Source organism: Cryptotermes secundus, unplaced genomic scaffold, assembly GCF_002891405.2.
Source record: "Cryptotermes secundus unplaced genomic scaffold, Csec_1.0 scaffold180, whole genome shotgun sequence".
Classification (NCBI taxonomy): Eukaryota; Metazoa; Arthropoda; class Insecta; order Blattodea; family Kalotermitidae; genus Cryptotermes; species Cryptotermes secundus.
Genome location: NW_019718619.1, coordinates 1248382 through 1265679, shown reverse-complemented (window position 1 = coordinate 1265679; position 17298 = coordinate 1248382). Strand labels below are relative to the sequence as shown.

The following is a 17298-nucleotide window of genomic DNA, read 5'->3' as shown; positions in this document are numbered from 1 at the left end:
GCTTCCTTCTTCAGGGTAATCGAATAATATGAATCTGAATTTCATTTTCGCGGCTTCGACTCAGCACGACACAAACCTAGGAAGAGCTTGAAGGTTTATTGGTTATGGAGAAGTCTTTGTGTGTCTGGCCTATACAGAACATCATTTGAAAGAATAACAAATGAAACCTCCACACCAAGGTCAAGGAGAAGGACGATCCTTTCACATTACAGAGAATTACAAGCGACAAAGTTCTAGCATGTTTCGAGCTACTATGCTACAAGAATGTGTTGATTTACTAATATTACTCTTGAAGTACCCATTTATAAGTCAGTATCCAGCAAATATTATGTTTCTGGACATTATCCATTGTCCTGTCTGTATCTAAAAACACAGAGATGTTTATTTTTCAAAACAACGTTTCGGAGACTCAATTCTGTCTCCGTCTTTAGGTAAAACTTACTCAGTTGAGCCCAATGATAGATCTAGTCCCTATCATCGGATCTTTCAAAGCACAACGTTTCGGAGACTTGTATTCTGTCTCCGTCTTCAGGTAAAACCTACTCAGTTGGGCCCAATCGATAGAACTAGTCTTAATCTCCGGACTTTTTTTGGGCCCAATCGATAGAGATTGCCCCTGTCTCATAAGTCTGCATAAAGTGTTGTCGCGTCAAGAAGAATTAAGTGGGAAGTGAAGGTAAAGCTCCATGCATTCTAAACCCCGCATGAGCGACAAGTTTGCATTAGGAAGAAAATCGATTCATATTTCGGCCGTGATACGGAATAACCTGTAGTTTATTGTAGTTTAACTCGTTCTCACCGGCAAATGAATAAATAACACATTAAAATAAGACGCTACCGCATGCTTCGGCATCCTTCTCATTTATTATTCATTATTATGCAGTAATGCGACTGTATGCAGTCTGTATTGCCGATCACAGTTGCCGCCCGCTCAAACACTGGGATCGTGGGTTCGGATCCCACTCAAGGCATGGATTTCTGTGTGCATTCAAACTGTGTTTGTGTTGTTCGGTGTAAAGGTAGCGGCTTTGCGATGAGCTGATCCCCGTCCAAGGAGTTCTATCGATTGTGTATAAGATCAAGAAATTGAGAAAGTGGACAAGGCCCAATAAAAGGCTGTAGAACCATAGATGGAGACAGATAGATAGATAGATAGATAGATAGATAGATAGATAGATAGATAGATAGTCTGAGTTACTATCAACGACAAGAAGTACGTGTAATTATAACATTTTAAAAATGTATTAAAATTGGGTGGGCGGGGTGGCATAAACTACCCATTACTGTTGTTTTTCTTTGGGGAAATTGCCCAAAGTACTTGTATTTACTGGATCAAAGGGAGATGTACTTCAGAGCAGAAGAAAGTTAAACTGTCAAATTTCATGACAAATTGAGAAGTATAGGCGGTATAAAAGAAATTGTAATCAATTATTTGCCTTACAATAAGGGCAGCTTGACAGTCCTGCCGTCTTGTCTCTTGGAAAATGGCTTCGGGACCCAGGAGGCTGGGTGGGCCCCAGATTCGGTAAATGGTGAAGTTTCCCTTGTGTAGTACGCCAAGAAGGGTACGTAGGACGTAGAAATATAGCCCCATGCATTTGCGGTAGAAGATTTAGATCTTGGGAAAAAGTTCCCTTTCGGGGGTTAAGTGGGCCCCAGAGCCTCTCTTGATATGGTAGCGCATGCAACAAATCACGTCATTGCATGGAACCGAATCCCCTATATAGTTGGCTGTAACGTCAGATAATAAAATGTAGGACCATCTGTACAGAGGTACTTGTGGCCAAGAGATATTTGGAAGTAGTTCCTAGACCTGAAGGAGCATGGAGCCAAGTCACATAGACAAAACGATACTTTGCTAAGAGAATCGGGAGGAGATGCAGTGATTCGAGTTGGTTTCACTAGCGTCATTCAGTAATTTACCATCAATACAGGCACATGTCTAAACTCGTGATATACAGAAATATATCGAATATCAGATGTTCAGGTTTCCTTCTGGAATGAGAGACGAATGTGCTTCCTTCTGAGATATAACGCCGTGTAGCTTGCTGAAAGTTTAACCGACGTTTCGGAGGAAAATATCGCTTCCATCTTCAGGGTAGAAGAATAAGCCGAGCAAGAAACCAGCGTGAAAATAGGTGGCAAGCAGATGGTGCTTGCCACTGGAAGGGAGTGATCACTTTCACGCCTCGGCCACCTTACCCCTATTTTGCTTCTTATATAATAGACTAATGCGATGTCCTCAGAATTTAATCAGTTTTTTTTTCATTTTTCTTGAATATAATTTTGGTTTGTTACATTTTTCCAAATACTTGAACTCTACAATACTGTCCAGGGATTGGGTAGGTGCCGTTGCTTCACGAATTCATTCCGCTTTATGGAGACGAGATGTAACCTTTGCTTCAATTATCATCTAAAATAAAGGTAAAGTTGTCTTTGTGCTTAACTAATTAAGCACTACGTCATGAAGGCGTATGGGGGAGCGGATGTATAGATTCACATTTTCTTGACCTCGGCATTAGAAATATTAATACTGATGTGTCATGTTTTGTGGTATTTTCAGATGGCCATCAGATAACAAAGAGCGAAAAGAAACATGAATCTGGACTTGCTGTCTCTACAAAATATACAAGGAGGGAAGTGAACATTGATTATGTAGAATAGTACCTGTAGAACTGAAGGTAAAGACGAGCGTAAGTGCAGTATTTAGCGACACTGTATTAAAGTTCCAGGTACAAGGTCTCATTGTCCAGAGGGTGGGAGGGGAAAAGGTGAAGGGTATCTTGAAATGGCAACGTCAAGTGGTGGTAGGGATGATAGAATTATATGTACTCTCAGTGAACTCGAGGACCACCAGTCAAGTTCATTTCACTGCGAAGGACACATCGAGAAGCCCACAACTCTCGCAGTCCAAGCGCCAGGAATTGTTGTCGGCGGAGGAGAACTCGTACTTAACAGCGACAATAGTAGAGACCTAGCAGAAGAGATGCTGTTTAATACTGATGTTTTGAAAAGAGCAGGAATTGAACTTTACAGATGCAATGTGTCTTCTTCAATACCGAGATCACAAGAAATATACGGAAACTTCTCTGAAATTCCGAAAAGTCTCATAGAATCTGAAGATATAACCCAGCAGTGTGGTGGCCAATCATTTGCACCACATTTTCAGCTGCAGTACGGGGCAGAAGAAACAGGTCAGCGAGAGACAACTGAGTTTTACGACACAAACAGTGATGCAAATTGCCAGCAGTTTCCAGCAGTTTCGACTACAACATACTGTGAAGATAGAGGCAAATGCAAACTGCCTTCATCTTGGCGGAAAGGTTGTATAAGCAAATTTACCACTCCGAGGAATATTCGACAGCCGCGGATGTCTCCGTCCGAATTTGCACTACACCGTGTTTCACCAACCATCTCCAACAGTAAGTACCAGATTTCAGTCATATTAAGGCTACCACAGTAATCTGCCTGTTTTAATTGAATAGGACAATGTATTCGAAAGGAACAATTTTCGTAATAATTAAAGTTGTAAATTAAAAGCCTGTATTAAGAGGTATTCAAGTTTCACTGTGTCAGAGTTTTAAATATAATTGTTTATATAAAATCAATTGCTGAGTTCATTGTCATATTCTTTTAAAATTAGTGCAATAGTCTTAAGCTGATTCGTGTAACATACTCGTATATAAACTCTTTCAAATTTCTCATCCCACCCTCTACAATTTGGGCAAGGCAGGATATCAAGTGTGACGTCTTGAAACAATCGTTTTATTTTAAATCAGTTAAATAGAAATAACCTATATTCTTTAGTTCAGAAAGTGGCTACTGTTTACATCAATTCCATGTCTCATCAAAGTTGTTGCCAAACTCTGTAGGCATACAAATATGAAAATTTATAAGAGATTTAGAACTTTCCCAGCAGTGAAAATTTGGAATGTAGTCTGTAAGATTATGGAAACCTCCGTCTCGTAGCTTCTTACGTCTCGGAGAAATCTGCTTCTCCATCATCAGAGTAGGAATCTGAAGATGGAGGCAGTTGGATCCTCGGAAATATTGGTATGCACTTACGTGACTTCGTAAATAAGAACACAATTAAAATTAAATAATTTTAGATCTTATTGTGATTTTGGTTCTGATACCATGTAAGTGGATGTCGACGTTTCGGTGGAACATACTGTCTACATCTTCAGGGTTGAAGTATGTAGCCTACAAATTCCTCCACGCTACATACTTCGACCTGTTTTCCTAACATATATCTTATTTATTTTATTGCTAGTAGGTAGTCCCTTGTACTGCGGCCACTTCTGGCCTATTGTACCAGCCCCATATGATAGGTGAGGGTGATTGTGGAGCAATTGGTGGAATGAAGATTGGTAGGGGAAATCGAAGTACTTGGAAAAAACTGCCCCAGCGCCACTTGACCAGACCCGGGATCGAACCCGGGCCGCCACGGTGGGAAGCCAGCGACTAACCGTTCGAGTTATGGCGCGGCCTAATATATACCTTAAGTTTTAAGTCTTTAACATGACGTTTCATGCTTTATTGTTGTTGGGCATACTATTATAATATGTCCCCTTGACAAAAAACTGTGACGAAACCTTCCTATAGTGGAGTCGGACAAGGAATTCTGACCGTTTGTCCTCCTATCGTCTTCCCTCGCTCCCTTCAGTGCACATAATCTATCCCCACCCTTCTGCCCCATGTGGTTCTTTCTGTATTACTCATCCTATAGTGCTGAGCGAGGGGCACCAGGAGACCGGCTAGGATGGTAGAGGGAGAACAGACCCTTCCCCCAGAAACTCGACCACACCACCCTTGAGAATTCCTTGGGTATCTCAACTATAAAGAGTGCAATATTCTGGGTTGTAACGCCGTGTAATTCGAATGTAGCCCCGGCTCTTGGAGGAATCTATCATCTCCGTCATGTGAGTGAAAGAGTAAACCAAAAAGGAACCACCTGTTTCTGCTGATTTTTTGCTTGCCTTATTTTTCGACCCTGATAATGGTGGCGGTATGTTCCTCCGAAACTTCGAGACTTATCCGCACTACACAGCGTTGCAACTCAGAAGACCGTACACTTCACGGCCATCGCCATGAGAAACCAAACTCGAACAGACTCAGAAGCAATTTCCACTGTTCCTGCAACCAAATGCTTGTTGCAATGAACGAGTCTGCTTCCAGATGAAAAACCCGTTTCAAGTAGCATCGCTCTCCTAATTCTGTTGTGAACCACATAACATCTGATTCTCAGTGCGTAACCGCTCATACTTTTACGTTAATAACCACTGGCACACAAATATACGTAGACTCTCGGGGAATCGCACCAAACTCTTATTACTATTATGGCTCTGCAAGACTAATGGGCCTTGGACGCTTTTTCAGTTTTCTTAATCCTATACACAGTCGGTAGGACTCCTTGGATGGGGAATCAGCCCATCGCAAGGACGCTGTCTCACACAGAACAACACAAACAGAATGAACGCATTCAGACATCCATGCATCTAGTGGGATTCGAACCCATGAACCCACTGTTTGAGGGAGCGAAGACAGTTCACGCCTTAGACCGCGGTGTAACTGTGTTCAGCCTATCGTATTAAAGTGTGATACTGAAACTATTTACTCATTTTATATTATAATATATAACATATAATATAATATTCGTCATTGTTATCTTGCGAGCTAAACTAGCAATAAAAATTTTTATCTTCCTCGAAGTGATATCTTTAAAAGGATCTCAGATCAGTCATTATAGCGGGTGGTTACTGGTTGGACTGCTGAAGAATCTGGCCATATTTTTCGGCATTGACAAGCAATATTTTACTTCAGAGAGTTAAAACCAGAGCTCAGTTATCCTGGTATTCAATGGGCATGGGGTATTTTTTCCTGGAGCTGAGGTGACCGGGGCATGAAGTTGGCCACTCCATCTAGTACCGAAGTTAAGAACACTTGGCCCTAAACCGCCGCTGCCCTACAGAAGTTCACGGATGTGTTACCTAATTAAGCACAAGGACAAATTTACAATCTTCCAACACCAAAATCCATTAAGCAGACAGGACTTCTTGGGAAGTTAATAGCATACAAGTATAGCTCTCTTAGTCAATAAATTATCAGACTTCATGGATCCTGAAAATTAATTGCCATATTCCCCGAGAGTCCGTCACTGGACTCTATCCCGAGGCGGAAGAATTTGGTCTTCCCTGTAGCACAGTATTTTTTAACAAATATTTTATATTGTTATATTTACTTCTAGGTCTTCCTAATAGCCTCTGCTCTTACTATTTTCATTCTACAAGTTGTATGCATTTTTATTTCTCCCACGCATGTTAGATGCCTCGTCCATCTCATTTTCCTCAATTTGACTTGTAATGTAACTTATTTGATTAAAAGACTTCTTGAAGTAGCCTTTTGCAATACTGTGGGTCACTTGACTGTATTATCAGCGTACAATAGGAAACAAAGTCGCCATGTAGAAGATCTGTATACACACAGGACTCTCCTTTCGTAAGTTTGTATACTCAGGGTACCAAGTAATCTCAAAGAAGTTTTAGGTAAATTTTATTGCTTATGTTCACTATAACTAAAATGACTTGCTATGAGCTGGATGACCGGGGAACGATTTCTGACTGGAGTAGGTATTTTCGCTTTATAGTCACATTCAGAACGGCTCCTTGGGCAATTAATGTCGGGGCGAGGGGGCAAGGGAGGGACCTGAGTGTGAAGTTGACCACTCACTTCCATGTAATTCCCATATTAGGAATAAGGCTTCCTCCACATATCTTAATCGCGTGGTGTCCTGAGCACAGTGACCTTACCTTTCACACCGTGGGACAGATTTTTTCTTGAATAGCCACCAGTCGCTCAAAGTATCGGTTTATTAACATTCTACCCTGAAGAGAGAGGAAAAAGGCATGTTCTTCTAAAAGTCGCAAACAACCTCTCATAATACCCTCCAATCAAGTTCCTTTTACCCTAATCAAATTAAATATTACTTAATTAAAAGTAATGCTAAAAATATGGAGCCGAGGTAGCTCAGTCAATATAGAGACGAGTTACTGGTTGAACGGTCGGGGTTCGATTCTAGCAGGTTTCCCTCTTCTTCACAGTGTTCAAAGTGACTGGGGCCCACTCAATCTCATATAGAATGGATACACGTGGCTCTTTCCACTGTGGTAAATTGGCCGGAGCGTAAAGCTGACCACTCACCTCCAGCCAATGCCGAGGTCAAGAATGGTGGAGTTATACCATCCCTGCCCATACCTCGTCATGGAGTCGTGCCTAATTAAGCACAGGGACAACTTTGCCTTTACCAAGGCTGAGGATAATGTACGGGAGAGCAGGCATTTGGCTTCAGATTAATTCCGAACACAAGACTGAGGCAGGCCCATACGGCCATCGAGTTGATCCGTCACTAAACCTGCTCAGATTGAGGTGAATGATAAGCTGGACGCCCCAGCTGCCCTGGTATCCGTTGGATAAAAGGCTGGGTAGACACCAGTGCAGGTCTGGATGACATGGAAATGAGAAAAATCTTGTCCCTACAGGGACTCGAACTCCGTCACGCGTAGCCAGTGGCCATTCAGAATTCGCTACCCCGGGTGTCCTTGCTATGATAAAGAAATAAAATATTCGTCACTTGTTGAAAGGACCCAGCTTTCTGAATTGTATAATAGTATCTACATAAAGAAAGTTTCTTGAGTTTTACATTTCGTATCCAGTGGCAAATTCAGTGAACTGATTTCTTTTCTTGATCACGATAGCGTTTACTAGTAAGAAGTAATCTGTTGTGAAGAGAGAATCCTAAAGATGAAGTAACTGTAATCAATGAGAACAAGAAAATCTGATTTTAAGTATATATTTTTAATATTTCCAACTTCTTTATTAACTATAAAAACACAGCAGATAGCAAGGCCAGTGCCCACTACGGCTCTGCTAGATGTTTCGACTATCAATAGCCACCATCAGGCAAATACATGATTAACATATTGTCACGTGTTGAGTATGTCACGCGACAAATAAATTCACTTGGGTCTCGGATTTAGCGAATCTTTATTGAATATTCACTGTTACACCCTTTAAAATCGCTATCAGTTGTAGCATCAATTGGCTTCTGCCTCAATGCTTGACTCTCGGCTCTCTATCAATAATAATCTAGTACAAGTCCTAAGCTCTACTTATACAGGGGTCATGCGGACTAAATCGAGGACACCTCTCGCCAAGGTTCGATCCCGCGTGTTCGGCAATCCGTTGCTTCGGGAACGATCTCTATAGATTACGGCGGTAACGTGTTTCGTCTCATCCGTTGGTACTCAACGGCCTTCTGTTGTTCATCTCCGGGGGAAACGCGTTCATTGCTTCTGCTCTTCCGACGCAACGGACCATTGTTATTGTGTTTCCATGGAGGTATCTACTCCAGACACTTTACAATACATACACCATTGAACTGCAGTACTATTAAACTGGATACAATACTATTAAACATATAAAACACTTGACGTAAAAAATACAATAAATCAGATTATATAAAAAAACAGAAGTTATAGCATAAAACAAGAATAAACTTTTAATTGATGTTTTATAACTTCGAATCAGTGGTTGGTTTTGTATTTTCGTACGTTCCCATGGACAAATTGGAATATTCTATATTTTTCCTTTTTGTATATAAGATTTTATAGGAGGCTTGTGATGTAGATGTAGTAAATGCTAATTGTTTAGTCGGTGCCTCATCTTACAAAATGTTGTCCGTACTGTAAGGAATGTAAACAACGACTTATTGAAATTCTATTTGCGTGCCCCAAAAACTTTTCTTTGAGATTGCTTTCAATAAGGGTGTAAACAGACAACCGTGATCTGTATTGCGTTTTTACGAGTTGGTTGAGCTGTTAAATACTTGTCAATTACTTGGAGCTACACAAGGCCTAACAGCAGGGGACGTCTCAACATAATACGGCAGCGTTTAGTTTGATTAACGATCAAACCGTTTACCCCAACGCCTCCAACTTCCTTCTCCCTCATATTACGACTGAGCGAGAGAGAGAGAGGTTCAGTATGTTATCTCATAATAAATATGTCACCTTACTTTAACACACCCTTCAGGAGTAAGGAAGAGGGGATGGTATGGACTATTACATAATGATAGACTATCTCAAGTCCTGGTGACGTATTTGGCTGTTGGGCTATAAATTTCTAAACCGTGGTCACTGAAGAACAACTTCTGACGTGATGGAGGGATTTGTAACAGCAGTGGCAAGTTTGAGGCGATGGAAGTGCTATACGTATTCGCCATATATCACAAATTACCTCCTTTAGACATAAAGGGCACATAATTCTTTCTGTCAAATGAAGAAGCTAACAGACACAATAGTAGAAATTTCAGAACCCAACATCATATTGTTTAGACACTCCATTTGGAAATACGGCAGTTGTCCTGATAGATAATCATGCTCTAAAAGGGCCAAAATAGTTTTCGAATTTTCTTTAAGTAAAACGTAAATCGTACTGCGTTAATTTCTGGCATTTAGCAGTTCGTCTTGTCTTTTCAAAAGATCTGTCCCGCATGTAAACCGTTTCAATTACCATACACCTTGAGGAATTTAAAGTCAAGGCTCCTGTCTCTGTTAGGTTTCCTCCTGCTTGCTTCTGTTTTGTTACTTGACTAATTCTTCTACCGTGAAGATGGAGGCATTACTTTCCACTTAAAAGTTCACAAGTTCTATCAGATTATGTGGTGTTATATTAGAGACACTGATATGCGCCATAGCGTAGTATATTAAGGCACTATGCTACAAGCCGGAAGGTCGCGTGTTCGAGTCCTGATGAGGTTGATTTTTTCAATTAACCTTATCCTTTCAGCCGCATTATGGCTATGGGGTTGACTCCGCATCTAACAGAAATGAGTACCAGGAATCTTCCTGGGGGTTAAAGGGCGGCCGGCACTTAAGGCCGACAACATTACCGCCATCTGTGTGTCGATTGTCTAGATAATGTGGAAACCTTAATGTCTCACAACCCTATGGGCCTCCGTGGCCTGCTACAGGAATATCTTTACCTCTTTCTATTAGAGACATTACCGTTAAATCATGACTAATTTCAAACTTAGCTTAAGTTCCAAAATTGTAGTCATACAGTATGTAGTGTTGTGTAGATCAACATAGGTAATTCACAACAGGAACAAAAGAATTTCGAAAAAATTAACAGAAAACGTTCTACTGTTAGTCTATCATTAGTGTTGTGCCCACATCAAAGGGTAAAGGGAACTCGAAGGTGATTTTGCAAGGGTCAAATATGGATGCAAAATTGTCTTATCCAGAAGAACACACTGAACGTTGTAGCGTGGTTAGTAGGGCTTACACGTGCTTTGTATTTTGGAAATCCTCGATCTGAATTCTGGCCCAAAGTCTTAATTTTTTGACTGAGGTTATTTGTATATTTCTTCGATTTCGGGAGGTAAATGCGAAGATAATGCCTTAAAACAAGTCACTACCGTAATCTCCACCGCTTTCTAATTAAAAAATCAAACTCATTCGATCTACACAACCTAAGCAGGTTATAAGGGCCATTAAATAAATAATGTAATCACAGTGTAATAATTGTGGCTCCTCTTTTCTAGATTTTCAGTTCGTGAATACAAAACTTCTGATGTTGTCTTATGAACTGAGTAAAATGTCGGGGCGAGTCCTGTATACAGGCATCAATCTTTTCTCTTTCGCTGCAGAATATGTCTTCTGACAACGTACATATTATTTCCATTGAAGGGAGAGAGTGCATATATCTTTTCCATACATGCACACATGCATCTCTCTTTGCCTCTACTGGAATATACACGTATTTCGCAGAAAATACCGTTTTAAGTTTCGGCCACTCAGAGTGCTACGTACGCGACGCACGCTACGTACGCTATGTTCGCTATACGCACAGAAAAATATCTCACTTTATTGCCAATGTGACTGGCTACACAGACTTCCGTACGCTACGTACGCTATGTTCCCTATGTTACCTGCGTCGCAGAGTGTACACAGCGTACGTAGCGTACGTAGCGAACATAGCGTAGCGTTCTGTGTGGCCGAGCCTAGAGTCTTTCAAAATTGAAATTTTCTCGAGTTTTGAGATGACACAGAATAAATATAACTTCGGCATAATTATCAGGAAAACCACAAGACATAGTAAAAATATATTTGGACACAAAATGTGTTTCATTTTGTTCTGCAGACTTCCAAATTTTTCGCTTCAAGATATATTTACATTTAGAGAATTACGTACGCACAATTGCGTACAGGCCCACAACTTCATGTAAATTGCCCGTTGCATTTGTCCAATTATAACCAAAATTGTAATGTATCAATAAATTTCAGTAGAACTTCTAAATATCTAATTTGATAAAAATTATTTTAGTTATTCTGGAAATGTTACATATGGAGAGGCGGACAGACAGGTGTGATGTAGCTAGTAGAAACATGTGGCAACTTTTAGTTGCGAAAGGGGTAAAAATCATTGTAATATTAACTAGCAGATCACTTCCAGGTCACCGATAGAACAGAATACACGTATAATGAGTTATAAAGAAAGTAGAAGACTGTTTAAGAGATATACGATAGAGGAAAAAAAGGGGTAAACTTGTCCCTGTGTTTAACTAATTAAGGACTACGCCCTGAAGACTTATGAGGGAGTGGATGTATTGACCTAGGTTTTCTTGACCTCGGTACTAGTTGGAAGTGAGTGATCAGCTTCACGTCTCGGCCGCTTTACTCCCGGGGAAAGAGCCCCTTCTACTCTTTGGATATGAGGCTGGATGGACCCCAGAGTCGTCTGGACGACATAGAAAAGTGAAATTTCTTGCCACCGCCGAGATTCGAACTCCGACAATTTGTTCGACCAGCCCGTGGTCAATCGTTATACCGAATGTATCATTCCGGGTCTAAAAGATAAGTAATAACAAGAAGAATACAATTCAATTATTAATCCCATGGTGACGATTTCTTCTTGAGAAATCAATAATCATGTAAGCAGTCAGGAAAATTCATATATTCGCGCAACCCCTAGGCGTGCGCTATAGCTCAAGCGGTTGGTCGCTGGCTTCCCATCGCGGCGGCCCAGGTTCGATCCCAAGTATGGTCAAATGGGATTTCTGGTGGACAAAGTGGCGCTGGGGCAGGTATTCTCCGAGCACTTCGGTTTCCCTTGCCAATCTTCATTCCACCAATTGCTCCACAATCACCCTCACTTGTCGTCTTGGGCTAGTACAATAGGCCAGAAGTGGCCGCAGTACAAGGGACTTAGTCCCACCCTACTAGTAACAAAAAACCCTAGGCGTTGTTATAACCTACAGTGTTCAGAAGAGCCTATGTCGGATTAATCGACTCTACACTCTCTAACGAAGAACATCTATTGTACAAAATTAAAAGGACACAGCTAATTTACACGAATAATTAGATGTAAACCGAGTTTTGTATTTATGTTTCAAATATGTTCTTATCTCTTAGCTAGCCTCAGTTCAATAGCTGTAGAATCAGATTCTTGCATCTTCTCTTGATTCTCTTTAGCGAATAAGACTTTATGTTCTGAACTATGCAAAAATATTTTCTATCAAGAGTTCTATCTCCTGATCCGACGTTTCGGAAGAACATGTCATATTTATCTTCAAGGTCAAATAATAAGCTAATCACTGAACCAGCGTGAAGGAGATAGCAATCGGCACAATTTGTTTGCCCAAATTTATGATCTCATAGGAAGCAGGGAAGAAATACAAGACAGCAAATCAGTTCCCGTTGGGTAATTCATGGAATGGAATGAGCCAAGAACAACTTGCCAGTTCACATTGCCTCTCCTACTGAACTGTACTAGTTGCTGGAGGCTGGTTTCTCTCTCTGCACATTTTTCGACACTGAAGATGGAGGTGACATGTTCCTCCGAAACTCCGGTTCACTTACAACTGACTACATGACCTTATACCCCAGAAGACAGAACTCTTCATAACCATAGCTGCGAAAACCTAAAACCCTACAATATTTTATGATTCCATGATTTTATATATTCCAGTATTTGTAGAAATGTGAGTAAATTTCTAGATTCTTCTTGTTTTAAGAAAGGCAATTTCTCAAATCTTATAAGAACCTACATAAAGTTTATTAACTGTAGGAGGATATTGTAAGATTTCAGCTTCCACTCTCTCATAAATAGTTTCGGTTGCATAGGAAGGCGTTCTTTCCTGACAAAATTAATTTTAAAACGAACAATTTAGTGCTGACAGAATCAAGGGTTGTGAGAATCGAGTTCCCGCAGCAAACAAAGACAATGAAGTATTTCCAGGCGCTCTACCGCGTCAAACTAAGAGTATAAATCGACGTTTCGGAAAATCTACCTACATAACCAACATTTATTTTCTCTTTACAATTGTGCATTTGTTTTTATTATTGATATATATTATAATGTTTGAAGAAAGTTGATTCAATGAAGTCATCTATGATAATCAGACATTTCAGTACGGGATAGAAAAGCCACACTTGTTGATTTTCATCCATGAAATATGTAGATTTTCAACACACGCACTTACGACAAGTAGACTTAATTCACTTTTGCCTGAATATATCAGCATCAACCTACAGTGTCAACACAGTTACAAGCCATTCTAAGTACGTAAACGCTTTCAACTATTCACACTACCATGCATTAAGGACTATCTTTCAATGTTGATGGATTTGAATTTAACCCGTAATGGATTACAACAATGATGGTTACCCCGCTTGCTTGTTCACGCTCAATTAATTTAAAGGGACTAATACTATTTGCAGTATGGCCTGCCGTTTAATAACTATTGAGCTCCGTTTGTGATACTGCAGTCAAAACATTTAAACCGCAATATACGGGTAACTTTGCCTGCAGCTGTTACTACTGATTGTAATGTCAGAGGAATTATCTTGACTTGCGACATAATCGTACACTGTTGTTAATTCTTCTCTCTCTCTCTCTCTCTTGGCTCTACAGCCCCAGTGGGCCTAGGCCTACCTCCATGAACTTCTCCGTTCACTTCGGCTTTTCTAGATCTTACACATTCGGTAGGACTCCTTGGGCGGGTGATCAGCTCACCGCAAGGCCTCTGCCTGTACACAAACACAGCAAAACACACACACAAACTAAACATCCATGCCCTGAGTGGGATTCGAACCCACGATCTCGGTTTCCAAGTTAGCGAAGACAGTACATGCCTTAGACCGCTCGGCTACCGTGCCCGGCATTTTATACTTCAAATATTAGAAATTATACATGTATTACTACTACACATATCGCGCAATAGGCATTAGGGCACTGAAAAACACGTGCAAATATTCGATCAAGCCGTCACTAAATGATGGGCCGATAATAGTGAAATATAAGAGAGAAATAAATTCTTTATTACAAGCGTCACAACACAACTAATATCAAGATCAGTGCCTAGTTTTGGCTGTGCTAGGCATTGATCTTGATATTAGTTGTTTTGTGACGGTTGCAATAAAGAAGTTGCATATTATAACACAACAGGATGCATGAAATAAGGGAGAATGTTTGAGATCAGGTCAGAATTCTAGTATCCATCTATCTATAGTCCTTGTGGACCATGGCTGCTTTTTCGACTTCTTAATCTATACACAGTCGGTAGGACTCCTTGGACGAGGATCAGCCAGTCACATGCCTCTAATGTGATTCGAACCCACGATCCCAGTGTTCAAGCGGGCGAAGACGGTTCATGGCTCAGACTGCGTGGCTACTCTGATCGGCAGGACATCATTCAGCTGTGTTGTTTAGCGGTTTTGCAACCCAGAATACCCAAATGTAATTTCTGTATTGAATTTTGACATCAGTGATTTCCAACATGATATTGATTTATCGTAGATCATGTATATTTATTTCGCCAAAATAAGAAAAATATTGGCGGTACGAGTCATGGCGAGTTTCTGTTCGAAATAAGTTCTTACCATTTCCTTGTTTGAGAAATTAACACTTATGCTCAGAAGTCATAAAGAGGCAAAATAGCGAAAATAGGAATATTTACAGAATGATTTTTATGGGAATCGCTACATGGCTTAAAATTAGTAAAGGGAAACGAACTCAAACCAATAAGAAAAATAATTACATCCATTATAATTTCACAAACAAAGTATTACACAAATGATGTAAGGCGTATCTTTCAAACTTAATTAATTTAGCAGTAACAAGGAAACATTAAGAGGCGATGGGAACTTGTACAAACAGTGTGGATGAAAGATGGAAAAATATTAAGGGCAAAAGAATGATGTAATGAAGTTCTAAGAAGAAGGGTTAAACCGAAGGCTTGTTCGCCAACTAACGACGCAGTATCGATGGGCTATTGGTCTGACGCAGAGGGCGAATAGATGCCCTCTGTCACTCCTGACATGAAACTCTTTCCTTCATGCAATTTTGAACGTGGGAATTTCACCGACTGCATCCAACTTTTCATGCATCCTCTGCTTGTGTGTCTACATTATTCAAGTTCAGAAGTACAGTAACAGCACAGGAACTTAACCGAGCAACTGTGTCTAACGATATCGCTCTAGACTTGTATTCCGACGTGCTCAATTCGAATCCCAGGCGGAACGTTGGCTGTAGTCGTTAGGTTCATTGTGATTTCCTCAACCCCTGCGAGTTAACGCCGAGATAAGTAATTATATTAGACAAAGATCACTTTCTTCCTCCCTACCCGTCACGGTAGACGAGCGGTCTAAGGCATGCAATCCCTTAGGTCCCCATGAAAACTCGATCATGGGTTCGAATCCCACACACGGCATGAAAGATTGGTATGTGTATGAGTTTATTCTGTTTATTTTTCCTATGTTTAGGTAGAGGCCCTGTGACAGGCCGATCACTCGTCCAAGGAGTTCTACCGTCTATAAAATGATAATGAAACTGAAAAAGATCAGAGGCCAAGGCCAAAGTGAGCTGTAGAGTCAGTCTTTCATTGAGATATTACGCAGGGACCTAGTAGGACTTTCGTGTTATTTATTTCGTGACTTTTTTATATTCACAGATTTTACAGCGTCAAATGATAGCACAATTGGTGGATAATAAATAGGAAAGGATCTGGAAGGAAAGGGCTGTAACTTAATAGAGGTACTATCTCGGAAGTTGCCTGGAGGGACTGAAGAAAGTCACGAAAACTCAGCCACGATAGACAGTAACCCGGCCGAGAATTTAATCGAGTATTTCTCGAATAAAATCTTAGACCTCTCATTCCTGATATATACAAAAACATGCCTATTAAAACGTTGGATATTTTGGGGGAGATTATGAGGTGTACAGATGTAATGCAATATTTATTCAAATTGAAGTACTTACATTAGAAAGTCAGATTTTCTTCCCTTAAGACTGAAAATTATAAATGAAATGATCATCTGGAGAAGGGAACGCGTCAGATTTTCTGTCACTGAACATGTTTCCTCTTTCAAGTAACGAGTTCAACGACCTTCCGGCTTGTAGCATAGTGCCTCAAACAACTACGCTACTGCGTGCCCCAACTGTAGGCTTATTGATGCAGGTAAGGCAAAATTTAGCCTGTGCTCAATTATTTATGCACGTCGCCATGAATTCATATGGAGGAGTAAGGGTGTAGTGACACCATCATAGACCTAGGTACTAGATTAAGATGAGCAGTCAGCTTCATACCTCAGCCACTTTATTCATCTCAAAACTAGTGCCGATGTAAAGAAAGTGTGGATATATACATCCACTCCCCCATACGCCTTCATGGTGTAATGCTTAGTTAGTTAAGCACAGGGACAACTTTCATCTTTAGCTTACCTATTGGACAGAAGGCTAGTAGGGCAGCCGATCTGAACCCCAAGAAGGAGAAAAAGATCTCGTGCCCCTAACGGGGTTTTCGTAATTTAATTTACCGAAATTACATTACAATGAGCTTTCTTTCAATTCTCTGTCCTTGGACTCTTACTCCTTCACGTAACTTCTACCTCGTATAGCATGAAAGACTGTAGTAGCCCTCTGAAATGAGGAACTGCGATGGCGTTCAGTAGTGCTGGGTACACCGTTGCCATATTAGAGAACATTCGTCTACAACAAGGTTTCTCAAAAGACGAACAGCGGCCCGTTACCAATCCCTGTTCTTATAGAAAAAAGAATTTACCGGGCAGCGGTTTGAGAAACGTCGAGAACCCCTAGTCTATAACTTGTAGCCAGCAGATGGGAAAATAAGCTACAAATATGAATTTCAATTTTGCTATCTATCTATCTATCTATCTATCTATCTATCTATCTATCTATCTATCTATCTATCTGTCTGTCTGTCTGTCTGTCTGTCTG

At 40.5% G+C, this 17298-nt stretch overlaps 1 protein-coding gene across 1 annotated transcript in view; it reads left to right on the top strand.

Moving 5' to 3' along the window:
• Positions 1–2788: 2788 nt before the first annotated feature.
• The window catches only part of LOC111861946, a 30684-nt gene continuing 16174 nt past the window's right edge, over positions 2789–17298 (top strand). Inside the window, exon 1 of the mRNA XM_023846940.2 lies at positions 2789–3422. Coding sequence (XP_023702708.1) covers positions 2789–3422 — 634 coding nt within the window. The remainder of the gene's footprint in view (positions 3423–17298) is intronic.